Genomic DNA, 22,176 nt, shown 5'->3' on the forward strand with positions numbered 1-22,176 from the left:
TGATTCTCCACAATGCAAGACCATTGATCACTTTTATCCTGAATTTGGAGAGGAACCAAGAAACCTACGACTTTCTCTTGCTTCAGATGGCATGAATCCATTTGGTAACTTGAGCACTAGTCATAGTTCATTGCCTGTCATGCTAATGATTTACAACCTTCCTCCTTGGTTGTGCATGAAGCGCAAATACATGATGTTATGTATGATGATAGCGGGTCCAAGACAGCCAGGGAACAATATTGATGTGTATCTGACTCCATTGATTGAAGACTTGCGCAAGTTGTGGGTAGATGGGGTTGATGTGTTTGATGCGAGTGTTGGACAAACCTTCAAGTTACGTGCGATGATATTTTGCACCGTTAATGACTTTCCAACTTATGATAATTTGAGCAGCTACAGTGTCAAAGGACACCAAGCATGTCCAATTTGTGAGAAAAAGACGAGTTTCATGCAGCTTAAACATTGCAAGAAGACAGTATATACAAGGCATCACAAGTTTTTAAAACATTATCACCCGTATCAACGATTGAAGAAAACATTTAATGGAACCCATGAGACTGAAGGTGCCTCGAAACCGTTAGCCGACCATGAAGTGTATGATCGGGTCAAAGACATGGTGCCTCGAAACCGTTACCCGACACAAAGGAAGGATCATGCTGAAAAGAACATTTGGAAGAAAAGGTCGGTATTCTTTGATCTTCCTTATTGGACCAAGCTACATGTTCGACACTGTCTCGATGTAATGCATGTTGAGACGAATGTCTGTGATAGTTTAATTGGCACCCTTTTTAACATCAAAGGCAAGACAAAGGATGGTCTCAAATGTCGTCAGGATTTGGTCGACATGGGTATACGACAGCAGCTGCATCCCCAGCCTCAAGGTCGGCGAACATATTTGCCCCCAGCATGTTACACAATGTCAACCAAGGAGAAAAAACATTTTTGTCATTGTCTGAAAAATGTGAAAGTCCCACAATGATACTCTTCCAATATCAAGAGCCTTGTGTCAATTAGTGATTTAAAGTTGGTTGGGTTGAAATCTCATGATTGTCATGTGTTAATGCAATAACTGTTGCCAGTGGCTGTTCGTGGTATATTGCCTGAGAAAGTTAGGGTTACGATAACCCGATTGTGTTTTTTCTTTAATGCTATCTATAGCAAGGTGATTGACCCAAAACAATTGGATGATTTGGAGAATCAGGCAGCCATTATCCTGTGTGAATTAGAAATGTATTTTCCTCCATCGTTTTTTGACATCATGGTTCACTTAATTGTTCATCTTGTGCATGAGATTCAGTTGTGTGGACCCGTATTTTTACGCTGGATGTATCCTGTTGAACGTTACATGATGGTCTTGAAAGGATATACAAAAAATCAATATCGCCCAGAGGCTAGCATTGTTGAAAGATACGTTGCTAAGGAAACTATTGAGTTCTGTTCAGAATATATACACACCGCTACACCTGTGGGCGTTCCTGAAAGTCGTCATGACAACATCGTTGAAGGTAGGGGCACACAAGGGTTCAATGTTGTAACCATGGATCGCCAACAGCTGTCTCAAGCTCATCTATACGTATTACACAACACAGTAGAGGTCATCCCTTCATAGATGCTCACAAACAACATGTTAGTTGTATTCACCCGAAAATGAACATGATGAGGTTGTTGCAAGAGCATAATAGAACTTTCATACAATGGTTTAGACAAACAATCTTCACCAATCACAGTGCTTCCAAGATATTTAGATTGCTAGCTGTCGGTCCAAATTTTAATGTTCCAACTTGGAAGGGGTATGATATCAATCATTATTCTTTCTACACAAAGTCCCAGGATGATAAAAGTAGTGTGCAGAAAGGCGAGGTCAGTGTGGATGGTGAATCACATTACTTTTCTAGTGCTTCTGACAATAACCCCATTGAAGCATGCATGCCTTACTATGGAGTCATTGAAGATATTTGGGAACTTGATTATGGTGAATTTAGAGTACCTTTCTTCAAATGTAAGTGGGTCAATGGAAATACAAGTGTGTGTAAAGACAAAATGGGATTTACTTTAGTAGACCTTAAAAAGGTAGGTTACAAGGACGACCCATTCATAATGGCAGCGCAAGCTTGACAAGTGTTTTATGTAGAAGATCCCTGCGACTCTAAATGGGCAGTGGTTTTGCAAGGGAGAACAATTTCTACCGATCACCATATTGATGGTTCAACACTTGATGCACCTGACATGTCGCCTTTCTCCAAAGACATGCCTTCAACTATTGATGAAAAATAAGAGGATGATGTATATGTAAATCATACTAATCATGATGAGGGTTTATGGGAGAACATTCCTACGTAATTGTGTAAGCACAACCATATACGTATTACGTAACTGTGTTTTATTTGTGATGCATAAATTCCTAAGTTATTTTTTCAACTTCATGCACCCTATTACATAATTGAATTTGTCTTAACTCAATTTTGTTATTTTCCGCAGCGTGATGGCAACACCCCCAACGTCCCCGCCACATTTAGAAAACCCTCTTAAGGTTACTTCAAAAAGGACTAGACGATCCACCCGGCTCAGAAGGCTGACTACTAGAAGCTTAAATAACCCAACACCAGTTGTGAACATCAATCCTGCTACAGGTAGAGGCTCGGGGCCTTATAAAGAGAAATTTCACAGTTATTTAGGGGTTGTCACAAGGGAAAAAATTCTTATTGTCCACGCGAATTGGAATGTTGTCCCAAACGATCTAAAGAACCTAATATGGGAAGATATTTTGGTAAGTGGTTATAAATTCACGTATGCTTGTGATTTTGTTTTTAAGTTAGTTTTAAAGGAATCATTTACTTACTGTTACATAACACCTTTTGTTGTGCAACGCAAATTTGACATCCCTGAATGTAAGGATGCAAAAAAAAAAAGGTGATGTCAACAATCGCAACTAGATGGAGCCAATTTAAGTCGTCATTCACTTCTAAATTTATCTATGCTGGCAATGAAGGTAAGCAAATATCTGATCCTACGGTGAAGTATAGTCTTCATCCAGCAACATGGGCCAAATTTGCAAAAAGCCGCCAAACCCCTAATTGGCAGGTTTGTGGTAGTTGCCTTATATTCGATAATGGATTCTAACTAGTGTATATATATATTACTACAAGCTTGTTTTTTTTAGGGTATACGGAAGAAGGTGCAGGAAATTCAGAAATTCAATGACTTCCCCCACGTACTGTCTCGTGGGGGTTATGAACTTCTTGAGAACAAACTTATGGATGAGAAGAGGAAGCGTCGAGATCAGCAAGATGAGTTTACTGAAAACCCAACACTCAACCTCGACCCTCTATCCCCAGTGTCGAGACACCTTAAGTGGAAGATGGTCCGCACAAAGTGTTTTGGCCAAATGACCTCTAAAGCGGCACAACAAATTGCAGACAAAATTGTGAGTTCATTCTGCATTGCTTACAATGATTGTCAAATAATCGTTAGCTAACACTCAACTTGATTTTATTGAAATTCAACAAATATATATGCATGCAGGATTCATTAGAGGAACAGGCTACGTAGGGAAGCTTTGTTCCGCATGGGCGTCAGGACATACTGAACACGGCCATAGGCTGACCTGAGCATCCAGGACGTGTTCATGTTGCAAGGACAGGTGTCACAATAAGCCAATACTTTGGCCAAGCGTCATGTGCTTCTACCACGTCCTCACCACCAATCAGCCAACAACAGCTAGCTGAAATCATCGATGGAATTAAGGATGAGATAAGAAAGGAGGTGGAAGAAGAACATAAGCAGCAACAAGAGGCTTGGAGGAGGGCAATTGAAGAACAACACAACCGCAATTTGGAGATAATGAAGCAAGAGTTAAAACAAGCACTTAAAATAGAGTTATCTCATATTGCATCACATCAGTCAGCCCCCATTGAGCCGCCAAAAATGCAAGCTTTAGTTGCACGTGTGACCACAAAGGGTAGCTGTGCTGCACCTGAGGCACAAGGATTACCTAAAGAGCCTTATGATGTTGATGTGGATCTAATGGGGTTGTTCAAAGTTGAAGATGAAATTACTTTGCTAGTGGCCTTGGGAAAAATGTACAACAATTCATCCACCATACACAATGTTCGTTATGCAGATGACGTTGTTAGGGTGAATGTTGTCACATATTACCACCCTGACGCTGAGGTCCCTTTTCCTGCATCAGAGGTTCGGTATCTGAACCAGGCCATTGGCACATTCATCGCATGACCCAGACATCTTGTTAGAAAAGTAACTGATGAGGTTATTTTTTCCCCTATGAATCCCTTGTATTTTTTGTCCAGCATCTTTACATGTACACTAATTGGTGTTATGATAAGTGGTGTTGGTATCCAATAAGCCTCCACTGAAGTCTGTTGAACAGCCAGATAGGGCCAATGTTGTGGCCACAATTGATCCCCTGGGAGAGTTGGTTAAGAAGTTGTATGTCGTTTACCAAAAGTCAATGGAGTTGTCATGGGATAAGGCGAAATTTGGGATACCTAATTCCACAAATGGTTTTTTCATCACACATGTAGATGTAACTGAAATCATGTTAGGTGACAAATGTTTGAACATATCTATACTACAGTTGTGGATGATGTAAGTAAATTCTATATCGTAATGTAAGTCATAATTAATTGTCCACTCTATATTTGGCTAACAATATTGTTTACCGTCTTTCAAAAAGGTTTATGAATGATTGGAGTACAAGCATAGGTTTTGCTCCAGTTTATGGTTTCCTTGAGCCCCAGTCTATATGTTGCACAAAGGACACGCGTCAAGAATGTGAACAGTACATAAAAACGTGGGTCAAGGAATCATATCGAGAAGTCTACTTAGGACCTTACTTGAATCAATAAGTCAATTGATGTGGCTGTTATGAATGTGTTTGCATTTATTTGATGGATGATTTGATTTTGTTGACTTCAGGGCACATTGGCAACTTCTTGTATTGTGTCCACGATAGAATGTTGTAGTATGGTTTTGTTCTGTACGGAGAAAGCCTGATGTTCATATTAAGGCTGCAATTAACAGGTACTTGGGAAGCTTGTAAAATTTAGCATTGGTCATCAGTTGTAGCTTAGCAGTCAAAAGATTACATGTTATATACGTTTTTTGTTATTTTCAAACTTAGTGCAATGAAGAAAATATCCATTACTTTACAAGGCAAGGAGAATGGACTTCCACCTTAATGGATTGAACCAAAGGTATGTTGTAATCCCTGTATTTATGGAAATTTTAAATAACTATCATGTGTAACAAAAAATGACCAAACTTAATTGGGTATTTTCATATTGCATGTAGAGTCATGTACAAGCCGGAGCCTATGAGTGTGGATATTATGTGATGCATTGGATGTGGTGCATCGTCACCAGCGGTTTGAAGAATGAATGGAACAAGGTATGCATACTATTACACTAACTAATGAATTTGTGGAGTATGAAATCGTACCTCAATGCTTCATGTAGTAACCTTATATAGTTTTTTCAAATTTGTAGTGCTTTTCTAATGGAACACCATTAGACAGTGACACCATGACGACACTACGCAAGAAATGGCCAGCCTATTTTCTACAAGTTGGAAAGATGGATGTAAATTAGACAAATTTGGATGACATAGGAACATTATTGTTTCTAACGTAAAATTTGCATTGTTTAAGTTTCATGATTATTTGTGGTCATGACTTTTAATTCGACATCGTTATATAACTGTCTCTAAATTTTACTTCTTTATGTTATTCATTGTGCATTGCTTTGGGGTTGCGTTTTGTATTGGTCCCCATATAGGATCAGTGTTTTTGTTGTGCAACACTAATTGTATGCAGGTCTGCATTAGCCACACTATATATGGTCGTCCCTTTCAAAGTTTGTCTAACAAAAAGACAATAAGGTATGTCATATACTACCTTCTGATAGAGCAAAATTTATCAAATATACAACCATTCTTTCTTATCCAAAAGACATAAAATTATTTAAGTTTAGCTAGATATGTCAAATTTAAATTTTGTCTATACAGTAGTTCAAAACAATTTTGTCTATACAACCATTCTTTGATATGCAAGTTAGGTGGTACTCGTACAATGGAAGTAATGATTACAGTTGGAAAAATAGTTCCAAAGTTACAGGTAGAACATGGATTGGCTATTGATAGAGTTTATACAGGGTCATTTATGACTTGTTTTGTGAATCATTATGTAGTTCTAATTCGCATTATTTCATTTGCTGTTAGGTTTTTCAATTTGTATTATGAAGGATGATCCAGTTATTCTTGAACGATTACATGCTCCAACTAAAGCTCCTCTTTAGAGCAAATTAATTAATCCTTCATTGATTGAACTTTCAATTTAATCTCTTAGTGAAAGAGCTGCAAGGTGAGATTGCAGTAGTATTTTCATGGAACCTTAGGGAAAAATAAATATAAAGTTTAAAACTAACAAAGTAAATCCTAATTTTTATTGTTACAGGGAGAAAGGCATATGAAACTTTTGTTTAGATAAGAAAAGACAATATTTCGATGAGTGGTCAGGGTGAATGTGTGTTTCAAAGTGTTTAGAGGGCATGCACATTTGTTGAAACAACATGACAGTATCTCTCCCACATACTTCGAAAGGAATCATTGACCTCGAAGGCCCTATAACTTTATTGTTACATTCCCTTTAGTTACCTTTTTCATAGTAAATCGTACTTGTAGGTAACAAAGTTCAACAACTAAATTTGTAGAGAAACAAATTAACCTAAAATCAGTGGAAATAGACAACTTGATACAATATGGAAAGCAGTGTATTGTAGGAATCATGTCTCCACTATATCCACCAGTCTTTATCAAAATCATACATAAACCGAGCATAAGCAAGGTAGAAAAGAAGAAATGAAATGGAAAATTAATCATGTAGAAGGTCTGGTAAGATACATGAAAGTGGGTTTGGTTCAGCTGTACCAAGACTTTGTGGGTGTAGTATGTGTCCCCGAAGTTATCCCATCTCAGAGGCACTTATTATCAATTTGGGACATAGGTACCGCAGAGAAATGTGCATGGTGAGTAAAGATCCTCTTCATTTCTATGGTTTCTTGTATAAAGGAAATTTGCTATGAGAAATGGAGATTTCCATTTCCTATGAGAAGTGGGAAGGATTTCTACTGGAGCACGGGGGTGAATAGGGGCACAATGTTTACCTCCCATAACTACATTTTGTAACCCACCCACCCCCCCCCCCCCCCCCCCACACACACACACAAATTAAAATAAAAACTTTCTAATAACTTTGTATTGCCATTAGATGAAGGTCCCACCTGCTTCTAAGAATCCAAGTGCTGGCATGCAAGGGTTTGGGAAAATGACAAAGAAGAATAATCCTATTTCCCCACAAATTCCACAGTATGCAACTAAGTAAAACCACTAAAGAGAACTAGTGGCTTTTCTAATTTTGCTTGCTAATGATTGGCAAAGAGGGCAAAAGCACTCAACCTTGTTCAGTGAAATTTTGATTGATTAAATGATTATATTTCTTATTTTGAAGAAGCCTGTGGCTACAAGGAGAGAGTCATCTATTTTAAAGTAATCAAAGGTACCAGTTAGGTGTAGTTTAAGTTCCACTCTTCCATCCAAGAGAGATTCACTTGGCAATCTACATGTCAAAAGTGAAAGGGACAAGGCAAAACAAATAGTTGGTGGTTACAACTTGCTTTAGCATTTTTCCACTTCTCATTTTGGCATAATGGTTTCCATTTTTTGAATTGTAGTTAACTTTTATTTTCCTTTGACCTCTTCAGATAGAGTCAGTTCAGTGGCAAAAGCATCTATTCTTCAAGGTTCTCAACGTTCTATGCATAAGCCAACACTACAATCCAAATGACCTTTTGGTCCAACAGTATCAACCACGACTAGATCAGTGACTTCCACATCTTCCGGTAACAATTTATCTGACAATATTGGTAAATCTTCTTTTAGTTACTTAAAAAGAAGTTATAAGACAACCTCATGTTTCTCAGTTGTCAAAACACCTTCAAGAATTGCTTCAAGAAATAAAGTTGAACCTGACATTTCTAGTCTTTCAAGCTTGATGTCAGCCACAAAGCTTTCTTCTAGTATTTCACCTGCTAGCTCTATCAGTGACTGGTCTTCATCAAAGTCATCCTTAACAACTTGTATGGCTAAATGTGTGTGTAATAGTTCAAGGTCCAGCAATGATAGCGGGTCAAGCAGAAAGGTTTTATTGAACACTGATATAGATCAAGGTACACATCCTCAGACTCCTTTGAGTGATTCAAGCTTATTAGAAAGGCAACAGGCTTGGCATAGTGGGATTATTAGTCAGAAGGAAAGGACATCACCTGGAGAAAAATATTCATGTCTTCTATTTCGAATATTCATCTCTCCATGGATTGTCTCCCTCTCATTCTCTCTAATTAAGAAGCATGGAAGTGACAATTTTCTAACATATGCATCAAATGAATATGTAGTATCTATTTCTCTTATTGTTCTTCATATAGGAGCATCTTTCAAATTTCAAAATGCATTTGGAATCATTGTTCTGCAATGCAATATTATTGTGCATATGTGGTGTGTATATGATTTTTTATTTGTGTCTTTCCAATTATATATAAGTGGTTAACCAAAACAACATGTTTGGGTATATGCCTTTGGAATTATATGAATTCATTTTAATATGTTTTCATATTGTACTTTGCAGCTTCAAAAAAAGCAAAAAAAAACCTCGTATTCCAAAAAAAAGAAAAAAAATACATCTTACGCCGGTTATGACGTGACCAATGTAGAATGCAAAAAAAAAATTAACATTCTATGCCGGTTTTGCCGTGACCGATGTAGAATGCAACGCATTTTAAGATGATCCTTGTCACGTGACCGTCGTAGAATGTGTTGCATTCTACATCGGTCATGCGTAAAGGACCGACATAGAATGAAGACATATCTAAGACGGTTGTCGAGACACTGGCGTTGAATACTCCGCCTTCTAAGATGGTCTTTGCGATCGTCGTAGAATAGGGGACAACTTTTAACGACATCGACTATGACAACGGTCGTAGATCGATGTAGTAACCCTGTGTTTAACCGATGTAGAATGAATGTTTTCTAGTAGTGGCTTAAGCGTGACTACGACCAACAAAGGAAGAGATTAAGATAGCGTGTCTTGTACTCTAGTAAGAAAGTCGCTTCTTTCATCATAGTAGGTCTACAAACAACAAATAGTGCCCTTTTCTAAGGATCAACGTCTTCAAGATTATGAATTTCATTTATTCTTTATAGGATTTTGATAGATCTTAGAAGAATATTATCTATACAAAAGAATCGCATACAAAGAATACTAAATAAAATTCTTAAATACACTACTTAAATACTATATCAGATCATCTTATAAGTGTATTGTCTGAAAACTTCAAATGCACAAAAACTAATCATGATTTGATAGCTTATAAAATATAAATTCTATCATTTATATTTATTTACATCTAATAAAAATGATTAGGAGTTCTTATTTGTTTTTAAGACTTAAATGTTTTTTATTTATAGAAATTGTAAAGATATGAGTTGGGTCTATGAAATAAATAGGAGAGAAAAATAATTTCTCTCAAGAAAACGTAAATATGTAAATAGTGAACCATTAAAGTTGATTAGTAAAAGTAAATAATTAATGCTATTTAACCTGTGCAAACTTTCACATGATAAAAAAATCATTTAAAATTTATACTTTTTTAAAGAATTTAAAATTACTACCAATAATAGAAGAAATAATTAAAAAAATTTAAATATGTCTTTTTGTTCATCTAATTTAGTGTTTTTATTTTTATTTTTGTATATGCATTTTTTATTTTAATCTTTGTAAAATTTGATTATTTCGTTCTTTGTCTTTAAATTATTTTAAATAATATTTTTTTACTATTTAAAATACTTTAAGGACAAAAAATAAAACAATAACATTTTATAAGACTAAAATAATTTAAAAAAAAAAATAAATTATAAGAAAAAATGTATTTAAGCAAATGAAAAAACCATTTATGAAATAGCAATGCTATTTGTTAGGAACAAAAAACTTATAACGTGGAGCAATACTTTTATTATAAATAATTTTTAATTAAAAAAGCTGTAAAACTTGCTTTGGTGCAATACAAAGAATTCGTGCATCTCTACGTAAAGCATCTCATTCAAATAAGCATTTTCCTTTAAGAAAACAAGGGGTACCGGAGTATAATAATTAACACGAGCGTAGCCGCCGAAGCGTGTGAGTTGGGTGCGGTCTAGGGACACGAGACAGTACAACGCCAAATTTAAAGCAGGCAAAAATGGACCCACGCCCACGCTGTCGGCATGGCCACATAATTACTTTAAAAATGTTCACTACTCTATTTTCAGTTTAAATTATTCATAGTACTATTTTATTACGAACCCTTTATTTTTTTTATATAAAATATAAACTTAATTCTGGAAGTAATAATTAGTATTAATAAATTTAATTTTTAAAATAAGAAAACTCATTTTAGTTTTCGGAGTTATTAAATATAAATCATTTAATTTTTATATTCCTATTTCAAAAATTAAAATAATTTCTAGCTTATAATATTAAAGATAAAAAAATTCAGCAAAAATAAATATTAAAGATCAAAATGACTGTTGTTTGTTGATTTAAAGATTAAAAGGAAATTTTTATAATTTTAGAAAATAAATTAATTTACGTTCATAATATAGAAATTACTAATTAAATGCACCATATCGACAAAAACAAAAGCACCAATATATAAGATTTTCTTAACTATTATTATCTCCAAATTACATCCATTGATCTTTAAAATCAGCATGTACTACAGATTTAAAACAATTTAATGAATATAAAATAAAATATATTTATTTAATTTTGTACTTTCTTAATATTAAATATTTAGAGCAAAACTTACTACCGTGTTGTTTCTATCAAACTCAAATAGAATTATTTACAGTTAAAAAATAATAATGAACATTGACAAATGACAGCAATGGACAGATGAACGTAATTAATAACAGAACAACAATTTTGCCATTCTGAGTTACCAATTCACTCAGAATGAGAGAACCTTTTTTTTCTCAAAGCTCTTCTTTTTCACTCATCCTAGTTGTCACTGTTTCGCGCACCCAACACAACATAACACATCAACACAAGAGGTAAACACACACGTTATCCCCTTCCAACACCAACAACAACAACGACGACTTCGTTCCGGTATCGCATCATTCATTCCCGTCGCTGAATCATCTTCAAAATTCAAAAGCAAGATCCACACACAGTTTCTTCCTCTGTTAATGTTGTTGTCTCTCTCACGCACTCAAAAAGAATGAAGTCTCTAACGACGCTATGGCCTATGGATATTCTGAAAACCTCTTCTTTTGTTAGAATCACCGCCCTGTCACTCTTCTCCCTCACCCTCTTCCTCTTTCTCTTCACGCGCTTCTCTCCCACCTCTTATTCTTCCCTCACCTTCTTCTCCTCCACGCCGGAGCCACCCTCCCGGGAACAAGCACCACCACCACAACCAAATTCTCCTCCTCCTCCTCCGCCGCCGCCTCCACCGTCTCCTCCGCCGCCGGGAGTGAAAATATTCCGCGTGCCGCCGTTACCGCCGGTGGAGAGGATGGGGGTGTTGGACGGTAACGGCGTGATGACGGAGGATTTCAAGGTGGGGGAATTAGATCCCGGTTTCGAGGAAGATTCGCTAAACGACACCGTTTCGAGCGTTTCGAGTAAGGGGGGTGAGCGTGTGAGGGAGAAGGTTGAGAAGTATAAAACGTGTGATGTGAGAACGGTGGATTATGTGCCGTGTTTGGATAACGTGAAAGCGGTGAAGAAATACAAAGAGAGTTTGAGAGGGGAGAAGTACGAGCGGCATTGCAAAGGGATGGGCCTCAAGTGTCTGGTGCCCCGGCCCAAGGGATATCAGAGGCCCATCCCTTGGCCCAAAAGCCGAGATGAGGTACTTTTCCGGATTCCAACTTTGTAAGTTTTTTTTTTTTCTTTTCATTGGTCAATGTTAGTTTGTTTATGATTTTTCTTTTTTTTTTTCCATCAACTATCAAGTCAATATTATTACTTTTTTTTTTGTTAAATTACTCATAATTTTTATCTTTTTATTCCTATAATTTGAAAATTAATTTCTATAGTTTATATTTTAATTTTTTTAAGTCAATCACTTTTGAAATAAAAAAATAAGAATCATATCTTATAAGATTATAAGAACAATTGAGTAATTTAACCTATATTTTTTTTATTTTTTTGTGAATGCTTATTCTTGCTTGTGAAATGAAGGGTTTTTTTTTTCTTTGGGTGGTGAATTTGGGAAGGTTTATTTTTTGTCGTCTTGTTTGGTTGAGTGGCTGGTGAAATGGGTGCTTTCTTTACTTTGTTTGTAATTTTGGTGGCTAGTGGTTTTGAAATGGTTGCTGTTGTCGGTAGCACGCTTGACATGGAAGTTGTGAACACATTCTAGGATAATATTGTGTGTTTTGTTCAAGGAGAATGGTGGTAAGTGGTAACCAATAAGGGGCTAGGTAAGGAATTAAAGTGGGAAAGTGTTACCAATGCACACGCTTGCTGGGATTTTTTTATAAAAAAAAATTGTATATTAGTTTTTAAACCAATGTACTTGTTAGTAGGGAACAAAGCAATCGGACGAAATAAATAAAGAAATAGAGGGGCATAATATTTCATATTCTAATAAGTTGAGTATTGACATGTTTCATTAGAGTATCTTCTAATGAAATTTGAAAAACTGGGTGAATTACATTTTTGGATTTTGTTTTTGCTGAAGGTATTTTTTTCGAATAAGGTACATTCAATTCAAATAAATCATTGATATTCAATATTCATGGGAATAAAAAGAGCCCCACTAGTTACTGGCCGGGCTCTTCTATTGAAAGGAAAAATGTGTGATTTGTTGTGATACTTACTGTATTTTGGACGAGAAGATATATGAGCAGAAGATGAGCAATAACTCTGAAAACAAATTGGTGGGAGGTGATAGACATTTAACTATTAGGGATTGTGGAATTTTTATTTTTTTTAATCTGGACCTTTGTCATCAGGATAATCTAGAAACGAAAATTCTTCATCTGGAGTCTTAAGCACCAATGAGAAGAGTAGATTAGATGATTTTTAGTCATGTGAAATCGAAGACAGGGAGACCAAGAAGGAATTTAGAAAAAAAATGTAAAGTGAGATCTTATGGTAAATAATATTCCTGAGAATTTGGCTTTTGTATAGCCAACTTTATCTAGTGAGATAAGGCTTTTGTTGTTGTTGTTGTTAGTGTCTTAAGCATTTTGAAATTTGATTCATATTTCATTTAGATGCTGGGAGCTGAATCTGATTTTCTGGTCAACTTGCTGGATTTTGATTTTACAAACTCTTGAAATTTAGATTTTGTGTCATTTGACACTTTTCAATTGGTTTGGATTGGGAAGAAAGGGTTTTCTAAGTTATATGCAATTACAGGTTTGGTACAGTAATGTACCCCATACACGTCTAGTCGAGGATAAAGGTGGTCAAAATTGGATATTAATAAAGAGGGATAAATTTGTTTTTCCTGGTGGTGGAACTCAGTTTATACATGGTGCAGATAAATACCTGGATCAGATTTCTGAGGTTAGTCTCTTCAAATTCATTCTGATATTTGTTGCTAAATATACTGCGAGCTAATTTGAAATTGAATGTACAGATGGTTCCTGAAATTGCATTTGGTCACAACACCAGAGTTGCTTTAGACGTTGGCTGTGGAGTGGCAAGTTTTGGTGCCTTTTTGATGCAACGTAATGTGACCACTCTTTCAGTAGCACCAAAAGATGTTCATGAAAATCAGATTCAGTTTGCTCTTGAGCGAGGTGTGCCTGCCATGGTAGCGGTATTTGCTACGCACCGTTTGTTGTTCCCAAGCCAGGCATTTGACCTGATCCATTGTTCAAGATGCAGAATTAATTGGACTCGTGATGGTAGTTCCTCTCTCTGTTTAAACCTTTCATCTCCTAGCTTTTCTATAGTTTTTTTTTTTAAAGTTTGTGTGAAAACATGTAGTGCCTTGTGACTAAAACAATTCTTTGTTTTTTTTCTTTCCGATCAGCAATGTGACAAACAATTTATGTAAGTAATTGAGCTACACTTGGAATGCATTGTTAATAGAATAAAAACTATACTGGGTTAAATATATAAAGTAAAGGAAGACAACTCAAAGCTATTCAGGCACATGGCTACACCACAGTGGCAATGAAAGGTAATGGGGGTGCTTTAGTTTACCTTTCCTTTCTATGAAGGAAAACCAAATTTGAATATATGATTATTTGCTTCTAATGTTGGAGGGTTGAAGCTTAGAAGCTGCTAAGGTTGAAGAACAAAATGTCAAATAGGAGTTTGATTTCTTGTTTAAAGAACTCGTTTCTTGAAAGGATCTCCTGATTGTCTTGCAAAATGAATTGTTGTGCCATGTGAGATGATGACATTGTTCTTTTAACTTTTGAACTTTCTATAGATTTCTTCATATTTTGACAATGTGAATTTAAGAAAAATTAGATACAAATACAATCACAATTATGCTTAAAGGCTTTAGTTCTTTGTACTGATGTTTTGTTTTTATAATGCTTTACTGGAGATGGAATTTTGCTTCTTGAGGCCAACAGGCTCCTGAGGGCGGGTGGCTACTTTGTCTGGGCAGCACAGCCTGTTTACAAACATGAAGAGACCCTTCAAGAACAATGGACAGGTAGCTCATAATTGTTTCTGTATTTACCAAAACAGTTGTTCATCTTTCAATGGGTTGATAGATACTGAATCATTAGGGGTCTACCATTATCTCCTTTTATTCTTTCTGTGATCAATACTCCAACTTCATATGGTATCAAAGGACCTAGATCTTGAGATGAGATATTTAGTTTAAAGTTTAAACCCCATGATCTTTGGACTTAACAGAAATGGAGAACCTGACAGCTAGCATTTGTTGGGAACTTGTACGAAAGGAGGGCTATATTGCTATATGGCGGAAACCTTTGGACAATAGCTGCTACCTTGGTCGAGACATTGATGCGCATCCTCCATTATGTGAGTCCAATGATGATCCCGATAATGTTTGGTATGACCCCCTACATATTGTTTAATTCAGCCATGTTATATATCACTCATTTGTGATCTTCATGATTAATTGAACTAGAAAGCAATGGCTAGGCTAATAAGAGTCATGGCTTTTAAAGATTGATTGTCATCCCAAGAAAGTTCCCTGAAAGTTATAGTGAAGCAATTGTTGCAATTTTGGCCTTCTATATGGATTCGTAATATAATAGATTGGTTTGCCAATTAGAAGTTTACACCTGCATTGGATCACTAATGCATTCTCTTTATTCCATCCAAATTTGTCTTTCCTTTTTTCACACGAGGCTAACATTACAGTTAAAAAGAAAAAAGAAAAACCTGGTTCATTTAATATTTGACAAATTGCATAGAGATTACACCGGATAGAAAGAGCCCACAATGGAAGAGCTAGAACCTTCTTGAAGAACCAAAAACAAAATTCAAGACATGCTTCACAAAATTAGATGGTCTGGAACATCTTGAGTAATAAACTTGATAAAGCTTTAATGTTTAAAATTATACAAACTGTATAAAGTAAACAAATATCAGAACTTGTAATAACCACAAAACATTTTGCAGGTATGTTGGTCTTAAGGCATGCATCACTCCATTACCTAATAATGGATATGGAGCAAATGTTACAGAGTGGCCTTTGCGGCTTCATCAACCACCAGACAGGCTCCATAGCATCCAATTGGATGCCATTATATCCAGAGATGAACTCTTGAGGGCTGACTCAAAATATTGGTTTGAAATAATAGAAAGTTATGTACGGGCTTTCCGTTGGGAGGATTACAACTTGAGAAATGTAATGGACATGAGGGCAGGATTTGGAGGGTATGAGAGTATTACATTTCTTGCTTTCTTTTTCTGTTATATATTACATTTGTCGGTTATTAGGTTTCTGTAGAATGATTGTCTAATGTTGTTGTTATCCGTGTGTGTATTATGTCGTTGATAACTGCAGAGTTGCTGCTGCGCTGCATGATCTCCAGATTGACTGTTGGGTTATGAATGTTGTTCCTGTCAGTGGATTTAATACCTTGCCTGTTATATATGACCGCGGGCTGACAGGAGTTATGCATGATTGGTATGAAAAATTTGCTTGGATATCTGTTGAGTTATTTTTAAATGTGATTGGTGATTTCATACTGTGTGAAGTTGCCATTGTAACCGCATAATAATCTAAGCTGATTGGCAAGTGAAACTCAGAGGGCCTTATTGGTTTCTGGTGTGAGAAAAATGGTCAAGTTCCAGAAAATATGTTCTAGAATATTATTTTCAGAAGAAGCATGTGGAAAATGATTGAAACAATCTTGACTTATATTTACTATTCATTGATATTTTTTTAATCTAGCATGAAAATGAACATATTTTGTCGGGGGTTGGTACCACCCAGTAATTGTTCTCTCCAAACATACATGCTATATGCTTCTTGCTTGATTTTCATTTAGCAAGTTTATATTAAATAGAGGTGATGTGTGAATGTGCTTATTTGTGTTGGTTAAGAGCACACTATATATTAGAATTCAAAGTCAATAACACAATTCATAGCACCTACTTGCCTTATTGCTGCAACCTTGGAGGCATTTGAGCATAATAAGCAACTAAGCACATATTGGCAGAATGAGATCTACACTGGAAGAGATACATGAAAATGAATCTATACCAGTATTTTATTTATTTATTCTACTTTTAAAAATAGATGCCAAATATTTTCATGTCTCTTTTTATTTTCTTAATTTTGACTATGAGTAGGGATCTTATCCTGATGCCTAAAATTCTTTTTACCTTGACAGGTGTGAACCATTTGATACATACCCAAGAACATATGATCTGCTGCACGCTGCAGGTCTTTTCTCTGTTGAGAAAAAGAGGTGTGTGCCATCACACTTTACTTATGCCTCTATAGGCTCATGCCATTATTGGTGTTTGATAAATTATTTCTTTCTTTCAGGCAAAAGTGTAACATCTCAACCATTATGCTTGAGATGGATCGGATGCTAAGACCGGGAGGACGAGTGTATATACGCGACACCACACTTGTTATAGGTGAGCTTCAAGAAATTGCAACTGCATTGGGATGGTCAACTACCATAAATGATGTAGGAGAGGGTCCCTATTCAAGCTGGAAGATATTAAGGTCTGATAAACGGTTCTGAATTGCTCAATTGCGTCAGTAACTTATAGAACACCATATATGGTACTCCCAACTGAAATCTCATTTTGTGCCAGAAATGTTGGCCAAAACTAACCCATAATTTGCCAGAAACGGTAGTCTTAATTACAATGTTGAATCCCAACTAACAGGTTTTCTTCTAAACACTTTAAAGAACTTGCCTTGTATCAATCTCTACAGAATTACTAGATATGTTTAGATGATTTTTTTTTTTTGATAAACAGATATGTTTAGATGATTTTTTTTTTTTATAAACAGATATGTTTAGATGATAATTTTGTCTATTTGATTCTAGTGTGATGTAAGCTTAAGTTATTGTGTAGAATGGACCAAATGCTGCGGGAAATTTGTTTAGTATGTATCAATAAAGCTTCACTTGTAATATGGTCTTTCCCTTACCTCCCATCATCTTCGGGTTGATATCAGTTATGTTTATTGTTGTGACCAGATGGCTGAATGTTCGAAACCATAAGCATTTACTATTAAGAATAATAATGTGCTTTGAATTGTTATAAATTATGTAAATTATAGTAGTATTCTATTTATTGAAATAAATATGGATTTAAAAAGCAATAAATTATTTAACGTAAAAATATTAATAAACTATAATTTATTATGAATAGAATATTATATTACATATTTTGTAATTAATACTAGAACTAGCCATGTAGAAAAAATATATTGTTAATTTAATTAGTTAAATAACATGTAAATTAAAGATTAAGCATTGTGCATCTAAAAGGTTGAGATATCATTAAGGTTAAATAGTCATTTTCGTCCTTAATCAGTACTCTACACACATTCAGGAACAAAAATTACTATTTCCCCAAAATATATTTTAATATTCATCTCCTCCCTTTTTCTAATCGTTGCAAGTATAACATTACAATAAACACTTAAAAAAAAGGAAAAACATAAGTTAAAACAAACATAATATTAATTAATAAGCATGAATTGTTCGTTGCTTCGAAACTTTTATTGTGACAACATTAGGTAATGACAAAATCAAATTAAGCCTCATTTTTTTGTAAGGATTAACATAATTGCATTTTTGTTTGAGTTTCATATTTTGATAATGTACTGTCACATTAAAAATTTCAAAGCAATAGACAGATTATGCTTATTAATCAATATTGTGTTTATTATTATGTTTGTTGTAACTTATGTTTCCTTTCCTATTTTTTTAAGTACTTATTGTAATGTTATGTTTGCAACAATCAAAAAAGGAGAAGATGAAGACTAAATTATATTTTGGGTAAATAGTCATTTTCATTCTTAAATGTGTAGAGCATTGACAAATTTGTTCCTAAATGTGTCACATAGGTCCTTTTATTAATGGTAACGGACAAAAGTTAATAGATGGATGAATTTGTTGCACTTTTTTTTACTTTTGGTGACTAAAATTTGAATTTCCATTTTTCAGAAACAAATTTGTTAACACTCTATATATTCAGGGATGAAAATGATTATTTATCATGTCATTAATTTTCAGTCAAGTGAACATCTTTTTAAGAAATTGGTCAAGTGGTAACTAAGCTAACTATTAAAATAAATAAAAAGGTTGGCTATGCATGTGACCTAAACCATTACTATGAATTGAATAATGAAAAAGTTTGTCACTTAAATTATTATCTAGAACTTAGAGTATCATAATAACAATATTTTTTTTACAAAAACAAGATCACGTAATTTTATTCATAATCATAGCAACAATACACATAATAGCATGATTAAAAAACTAGAAACTAAGAAAAGATGATACAATCCTTGTTAAAGCATGAGCAACATCATTGTTTTATCTTCTTACAAAATTGAAATTAGAGGTCACATTAGATAATATGAGTCTTTTACATTCACCAATGATAATTCAAGTCTCTAACTAGGTTGAAAACAAGTCAGATTGTTCGACAAGAACCTATGACCTAACCTACATTAGGCCTAGATCATGTTAGACCTTTTTAAAAAATAGATTAGGCCAAGACTTTTAATAAAGTCTAAGCCAATCAAAAAATCTTTTAGGCCTAACCGGAAGCCTATTTAAAAAAATTATAAATAATTGTTCATTATTATCATTCTTATTATAATATTAAATATGCTATAATTTGTTAAAATTTTACATTTATTTGTCTTTTTAAATGTTAATCAAGTTGATTTCCATAAAAAGTTAAGTTAAAGTTTATTAAAAACTAAATTTATGTCATATTTAAATGTCTTATTGAAAAATATATTTTTAAATAAAGACCATGAATGTTTTATTAAATCTTAAAAATATGCATTTATCATATAAATAAGTTAGGTTTGTTTCTTATAAAGTTTCACATACATATTTTTAACTTTGTTTTAGTGTTAAGTTATTACAAACTAGGCCCTTAAAACATGCTTGTAGACCATACTAGGCTTTTATATAGGCTAGACTCATATACTTAAAAAAGCCTTTGATATGTAAATAGGTTAAGCTGAGGTCATATACTTTTAACCCAAGCCATGTTTAGGCTCAGGCCTAGTAAAACCTAGCTTGGTTCAGTTTGTTTCAACCCTTATCTCTAACTCGTCTAGAGAATGTTCAACAATCTTGTTCACCACATACTTATTATCACTTCTAAATGCACATTGGACATACCAACTTGAATAACAAATCTTAAAGTTGTGCAAAGAGTCTGAGCTTCACCTTCCATGACTCCAAGACAAGAACTGATAGCATCTGAAAACACATCACTGAAACTTCCCACACTATCTCAAAAGCAAGCACCCATACTTGATATATTCTTGTCAACAAAGAATGAAACATCGATGTTACATATGAGGCTTCCTATAGGAGGAGGAGTCCATCGATCTTAAAGAACCATTTACTGAGATTTATTGATGACTTTGTTAATAATTTGAGCTTTGGACCAATCTTGAAAAAAATATCTCCATGATGAACCATTGCATCATCAATATGAGCTTTTGACTCCCAAAGCAAACTATTTCCACACCCCATGATCTCCAAAGAAGCATAATTTATCTCTGTTTTGAATAGACCTAGAAATTCAAAGCTAGATTAGTAAATCTCTACAAATGCAAGTATTTGATCCATTCCTGGCATCAAAGCCTTACAAAAATTCAATTCAAAACTAGGATTGGAACTTGTTTCCACACAATCCAAATCCCAAAAAGCTAGGTTGATCACTCCTAACATGCATCTAAACGTAAAATTAAAATAAGATTACATTAACTATGATAATTGACCAGAAAACAGAAAATTAAATACTTTCTACTTCAATCACTCAACAAATGTGAAATTTAGCTCATTTGAATTATGAATGATTCAAATAGAACCTCAAGAGGGAGTAATAATGGAGGAAAAGAGAGACAAGAGCGAGTTCAAGATTCTATTTTTGAAATTCACAAATTAGCCAAAAGTTTTTACAAAGGATATTATAAGCTCTTTAAATTGAGTTTAAATTACATTATTTTTGTGTGTCTCAGATGAGTTTTTCTATAACGAAATTACACTTATACACTAAGTACTTTTGCACTTGATCTTCATGCTTTTGAACCTTGTTTGCTAGGGTGATTAGATGACTCGTTGTGGTGAGTTTCTTTTAATTCAAAGGTATTTAGCATTGAAAATGGTCCATGGTAAAGTGTAGCTTCATTGAGGCGAATCTCTAGTTCCAACTAATCAAGAGTCTCATTTCGCTCTGACGAGATCATGTCTACAACTCTTCATTCTTTGATGATCAAAATCAGTTCTTGTAACATCCAAATTTACACAAAAACATCTAAATTTACACAAAATTAGCCCCAATTTTGCCAAACAAGTTTTGTTTTTTAAATTAAATTTTATAACTAAAAGACAACAACTTACAACCACTCCAAACGAGACCTAAGTTGTTGATTCAGTTGCAAAAACATAGTAGATTGTGTTTATTGGTCACGTGACTCACTAATTTCCTTACATCAAGACCATTAGATGATAATAGAATTAACAAATGAGATTAAGTGTAACACAAAATGTTATACTGGTGTAGCTTAATCCCTCATTTAAAATATTTATTTATTATAAATTTTGGTTGTATAAATAAACATTTATTCTATGTAATACATATACTAAAATAAATAAATCCCTCAAGACGAGATAAATGTAAATATCTTGGTAAATGCTTTTTGAGCATGAAGACATTCCTTACCTTCGACGAGAACACTATCCTCTTCTCCTAATTTTACCTATGAAAAAACAAAATTGCTTACAAAAATATACTTAAGAAATGATTGTTACGAAACTTTGATCACTTCGGTCTCCCTAAAAAAAATAGTTTAAATTACATTTTGGTCTTTCTAATTTCTCAAATTCATAATTTTGGTCCACCTAATTTTTAATTGTAATATTTGGTTTCTCTAAATTTATAAATTGGTGATTTTGTAGGGTTGTCAATAAGGGCCACCATGACCCGTTTTGGCCCACCATAAATGGGCCAGTTTGGCCCGCCCCGTTAAGCAAAACGGGCTACCTTTCCTAGCCTGACCCGTTTCAAGCTGGCCCGCGGGCCACCCGTCAGCCCGTCAATTTATTTATTTTTCCAAATTTTGTATTATCCTTTATCGTTGTTGTTGGTAACATCAATTTAGCATTGTCCTTTATCATTGTCGGTAACATCAATTTTGAATCTAACTCTTGTCTCTTTATAATTTTTTATAACTAAAAATAATAATATACTAGTAGTAAGCAATAAAAGAATAAAACCTATCACAAACTTCAATATCTAGAATCTAGATGACCTTATCACCTTGTGTGCCTCTAATCCACATCAACAACATTGGATGCACCCTTGGAAGAAGTTGTCTTTACAATTGAATCTTCATCAAACAAATCATCATCATCTATAAAAAAAGTGAGAAGTGACAAATAATTACC

At 34.4% G+C, this 22,176-nt stretch overlaps 1 protein-coding gene across 1 annotated transcript; it reads left to right on the forward strand.

The window, feature by feature from the left end:
• The first annotated feature begins 11,020 nt into the window (after nt 1-11,020).
• LOC114382215 (probable methyltransferase PMT10) lies at nt 11,021-17,677 on the forward strand. Its single transcript, XM_028341483.1, has 9 exons — nt 11,021-11,963; nt 13,481-13,630; nt 13,704-13,974; nt 14,628-14,738; nt 14,945-15,104; nt 15,680-15,937; nt 16,068-16,190; nt 16,900-16,977; nt 17,058-17,677. The coding sequence occupies exons 1-9, from the start codon at nt 11,328-11,330 to the stop codon at nt 17,260-17,262; spliced, it is 1,992 nt and encodes a 663-aa protein (XP_028197284.1). The 5' UTR covers nt 11,021-11,327; the 3' UTR covers nt 17,263-17,677.
• Nucleotides 17,678-22,176: the final 4,499 nt, after the last annotated feature.

This window comes from Glycine soja, chromosome 13 (assembly GCF_004193775.1).
Source record: "Glycine soja cultivar W05 chromosome 13, ASM419377v2, whole genome shotgun sequence".
Lineage (NCBI taxonomy): Eukaryota > Viridiplantae > Streptophyta > Magnoliopsida > Fabales > Fabaceae > Glycine > Glycine soja.